The sequence below is a fragment of the Meles meles genome, chromosome 2 (assembly GCF_922984935.1).
Source record: "Meles meles chromosome 2, mMelMel3.1 paternal haplotype, whole genome shotgun sequence".
NCBI lineage: Eukaryota > Metazoa > Chordata > Mammalia > Carnivora > Mustelidae > Meles > Meles meles.
This window is the reverse complement of record NC_060067.1, coordinates 183,839,447-183,844,432: the sequence shown is the minus strand read 5'-3', so window position 1 is coordinate 183,844,432 and position 4,986 is coordinate 183,839,447. Positions and strand designations below refer to the sequence as shown.

The 4,986-nt window shown below is 37.9% G+C and overlaps 1 protein-coding gene across 1 annotated transcript; it reads right to left on the bottom strand.

Annotated features, from left to right (window-relative positions):
* Nucleotides 1–3,363: 3,363 nt before the first annotated feature.
* On the bottom strand, nt 3,364–3,861 carry LOC123936959 (elongation factor 1-alpha 1-like). The gene has a single exon (XM_045997452.1). The coding sequence runs from the start codon at nt 3,859–3,861 to the stop codon at nt 3,490–3,492; it is 372 nt and encodes a 123-aa protein (XP_045853408.1). The 3' UTR covers nt 3,364–3,489.
* Nucleotides 3,862–4,986: the final 1,125 nt, after the last annotated feature.

The window sequence follows — 4,986 nt, the reverse complement described above, 5'->3', positions numbered from 1 at the left end:
GATTTCTGTTTAAGAAAGAGTGAGAATTGTATTGCCTTTAAAGTATTTTCTCCCTGGATCTGATAAACAATCCTTGTAGAAACAGTGGCCTCTCTCACCAGTAGATATGGAACACAGCCTCCATAACTGAGTCTTAATGGAATTTAGAATAAAAATGTAACACTGGTTTATAAATTTAAAAACATAAACCTGCCTAGTGTTTTAATCAGAAGTCCAGGAAGGAGCTTTGTAGGGTTTTTGTTATTGTTGTGAGTTTTTGCAGGTAAATTTTTTTGGTTATATGATTTCTTGAAGGATAATTAATGAAAGTCTTTTGCTGGCCTTACATTTTGCTTTAATATTTGTGTGAGAAAGTAAATGAATAACTTGCCAGGGTTCTCACCATCTCCCTCTGCTTCTGGATCCTTTAGCTTCAGTTTTCCCTCCTATTTTCTGAATTCAGAAAGGAGAAAAGATTTCCAGTGGAAGTCTTCAGAGGTGAACAGTCTTCACTATGGAAGTCTTGTGCACCTCCTGCCCAGGGTGCTGCCCAGAGATGTAGAGGGGAAGCTGGGGAGGAAGTGGTGTCCCAAGAAATGGAGTGCAGGTACAAGGAGGGTGTTCTAAGGAGGGGCATTCATTCACCAAATATTAACTGAGCCCCAACCACTTTACTATGTACTCTGGAGGGACTCCTCCTAAAACAGTCAGCTAACAGGTATGTTTCTATGACTCTGCAGAGTTACCTATCAAGTGAAGGTGAGCTGGGCAAAGGAGAAGATAATCAAATAACTTAGGGATTGAAGATAGCATTGCTTTTGAGGTCTAGAACTTCAAAAGGAGTTAATGAAGAGCAGACAATAAAGACAAAAACAAAAACTCCAGCCATCTTTTCTTTATCTCTTTTAAGGACTGAGCACCTTTTATACATTATCTTATTTAGTTCTCACTACAACTTTATGAGGGGTTGTATTATTTTCAAGTAGCAAATTAACCACAATGTAGGAAAGTTAGATAATTACCTGAAAATCGGGGCGCCTGGGTGGCTCAGTGGATTAAGCCGCTGCCTTCGGCTCAGGTCATGATCTCAGGGTCCTGGGATCAAGCCCCGCATCGGGCTCTCTGCTCCGCAGGGAGACTGTTCCTCCTCTCTCTCTGCCTGCCTCTCTGCCTACTTGTGATCTCTCTCTCTGTCAAATAAATAAATAAAATCTTAAAAAAAAAAATTACCTGAAAATCACATAACTGATAACGTATGGGTTTTTTTGGTTTTATTTTGTTTTTAAAACAAACAAAAAAAAACAAAAAAAAAAAATCTCTGAGAGAGATTCTTTGAAAATTTGTGTGTGGGCTCATAGTTTCAAATTTATGGAGATTTTTAGAGGAGGCAAGTAATTACATCAAGGAAATCAGAGGATTCATGAGAAGATAATACCTTGTGGAATTCAGAGATTTCCTTATAGTGAGAAATAGCTGGTGTTGATACATATAGGGTTTGCATTTGTTTGTTTTTTTGCAAAGGAGGAAAACCAGATTTATATATTGTATATCTATACCCACAGAGAATGAAAGGAGAAGTATAAAATGTTAAAGACTAGAGAAAAGGTAAATATGTAGGGAAAGTAAGGGTGGGCAGTGTCAAGATGAGAGACAAACTACAGTGCCAGGTAGCAAGTACAGGACCTGGCTCTTGATGGATTGTATCCTTCAAGAAGTAAGGTGGTCACCCACAGCAATGAGGAGAAATCAATCAAGGAAATGAAGGTATTCTTCCAGGAGTTACCCCTTTTCCAGTATTCATGCAGGCCAGTATTTCTAACCAGATAGAATCTAACCTGACAGAAGGCAGAATAGTGGTACCACATCAATGGAGCTGAAGAGAAAAGAGAAGGTACCCATGGGTAGGGGGGTGACATCCCGTGACATGAGGAAAGATATGTGAATTTTTAAGCCTGTGTTTGAATAACAGATTTAGATACTTGCTTCAAAAACAGAATTTATTTTCGGGTACCTGGGTGGCTTAGCTGGTTGAGCCTCTGACTCTTGATTTCAGCTCAGGTCGTGATTTCATGGTCATAGGACCAAGCCTGGAGACGGGCTCTCTGTTCAGCAAGGAGTCTGCTTGAGATTTTTCTCTCTCCTCTTCTCTCTGGCCCTCCCTGCTCACATGCACACATTTCTTTCTCAAATAAATAAATAAATCTTGGGAAAAAAACCCAACACAGGTTATATTTCTTCAATTCTGCACACATTACTTGAAAAAGTTAAAAAATAATAAATGACTCATTGATCAAGACATTATTCTTTTCAATTGGGAAAATAGTAATATGGAATTTTCCTAGGTATATATGTGAGTAATAAAGGTTTCCTGCATTTCAAAGACCCCGTGTGAATTTCATCTCAGAGCTTTACCTAAACAAAAAGAGAGCTATCTCCATGATAAAGTCTTTTCCAATTCTTTGAAGATTTAAAGAAACAGAATTTGATGCAATGATTTACAATTGACCAAATTTTAAAAATATGGAAAACTAAAAAAGGCGATACTAATTTCAAAAAATGCAAAATCCTGCTATGTAAGTTTCAAATCTTCTTCCTTTTGGCAAGTTGTTTCCTTTTCTTTCTTGTCTGTCTCACTTTTCTTCTTTTTTATAGTTTTAAGATTTATGCTATTTGTTTTTATAAATGCTTAAGTACAGGTGTCAGTGCTACCTAATATATGATGATTACGAAACTAGTTTCATGGAAAATCAGAAATTTAATACTGACCTCTTTAAAATAAAAATAACACACAATATCCCATAATAAAATATTTTTAAATCTATTCATCTGTACAAGAGTTCCAGAAGAAGGTAAGTAGAAAAGAGAAGTGATTGCTATGTCCTTGATAAAATAATGGGTATTTATTAAAAGGATATATCAATAATATTTTGAAAATTTTAAATTAATAAAATTTTATTTTTTTCCAATATCAATATTAATTGGATTTATATTTTGGTCACTATACTGTTTTTAGATCAAATAAGACAAATAATAAGAAAAAAATCTGAACATAATCAAGAGTAACCACCAAGTGGCCTGGTACGTTGGCAATTTGATGGGTCTGATTATACTGTTTCTAGGATAGTCAAAAGAAGTTGGCCCAGGTGTGCACAGATTATCTGCTCTGAATCTTTTTGGAGACCACAACTTCTTTTTTTTTTTCCCCTCTCATTAGACTTTGTTTTAATGGGTCTCAAAATTCTGTGACAAATTTTTGGTCAAGTTGTTTCCATTAAAAAGTACTGATTTTAAAAACTAATAACTTAAAACTGCCACACACACACACACACACACACACACACAAAAATGGTCCACAAAACATTCTCCTTTCCTTCTGAAGGTTTTACGATGCATTGTTATCATTAACCAGTCTTTTACTAGTAAACTTAAATGGCCAATTGACACAAACAGTTCTGAGACCGTTCTTCCACCACTGATTAAGACTGGGGTGGCAGGTGTTGGGGATAATATTCATTTAGCCTTCTGAGCTTTCTGGGCAGACTTGGTGACCTTGCCAGCTCCAGCTGCCTTCTTGTCCACTGCTTTGATGACACCCACAGCAACCGTCTGTCTCATGTCACGAACAGCAAAACGGCCCAGAGGAGGATAGTCAGAGAAGCTCTCAACACACATAGGCTTGCCAGGAACCATATCAACAATGGCAGCATCACCAGATTTCAAGAACTTGGGACCATCTTCCAGCTTTTTTCCAGTACGACGATCTATCTTCTCCTTCAGCTCAGCAAACTTACAAGCAATGTGAGCTGTGTGACAATCCAGCACAGGAGACCACAACTTCTTAAAAATAGTTAGGCCTATTTTGAACCTGAATAAGGATTTCATGGCTTGCAATTCCCTTACAAAGCAAACTCATCACTCAGGTCATCTTGACTACATCTCAAAATTTTCAGAGTCCTCGAAACAAAGGTAGACCTGGCTGACCTTCAGAATTTTTAAATAAATTCTCACGGTGTAGACTGCCAGAATGCCCCAAAATGGAATTTGGACAGTGCTTTGGAGGCCAGATTAAGAATTCAAGACAAAATGGAGAGAGGGTTTTTTTTTTTATACTATGGCTTATTTTAAGTTCAGGTGTTAAGCCCCCGTGGTTGTAAGAACTTGTAAAATTATGCCTCTCTGATTTTCAAAGGCAAATGTTATGGGTATTTCCTGTGCCAGAGATGACTTGTGAGAGAGTCTGTTTCTTTCTCTCTCTGCAACCATGTGTTCCCCCCTTCTGTGGACAGTTCTGAGGGTCCCTTTAGCTCCCAACCATGTCTTCGTCCTTTCCATTCTCTTTGATGTGACCTCTACTCTGCGTTTAGCTGTGGAGTCTCTTCTAGTCTTTGGGTTGTTTTACACTGATGTGGGTTAAATCTGTGGGAGAGGTGAGCTCTTAGGGTCCTCCTACTCTGCCATCTTTCTTAAAAGTCCTACTTTGACTTCTTTTAGATTATGAAATGTTATAGATGTCATATAGCTGGACAGGACTTTAAGATTAATTACAAATAACATTTGTTGAGCTTTGCAAGTGTTTTACAACCACTGTCTACTTAAATCCCACAACATTCCATGAAACGGATACTGTTATCATCCATAATAATGAGGAAATTGAAGCTTGGGCAGATGAAATATCTTGCTGATGAGATTATATAATTCAGTATTCTTAAATTATAGATAAAGACTCAGAAACTAAGAGATGAGAATTAATCTCTCTGTGGCAGACTGGATTGTTGTTAATTCTGTATTTCTTCGCTCTGCCATGTGACTTTGCAGAACCATAGAGGGGGCAAAGTATATTTTTCTTTGCCACTGTTGTTGGGTTTGACCCTATAACTTCATTCAGCCAGCACAATTTTAACAGAACACAGAGAAGAGCATGCTGTTTAGCTGCTTCCCTTCAGCCTTGACCCAGACTTAAAGCCTGAGGCAGAGCTGCCCTGCTGGGCCTGCAGACCTTGGAATCAG

What these genes read in the sequence shown, in the direction of transcription:
- LOC123936959 (XM_045997452.1), bottom strand. Translation starts at nt 3,861, where the DNA reads ATGAAATCCTTATTCAGGTTCAAAATAGGCCTAACTATTTTTAAGAAG.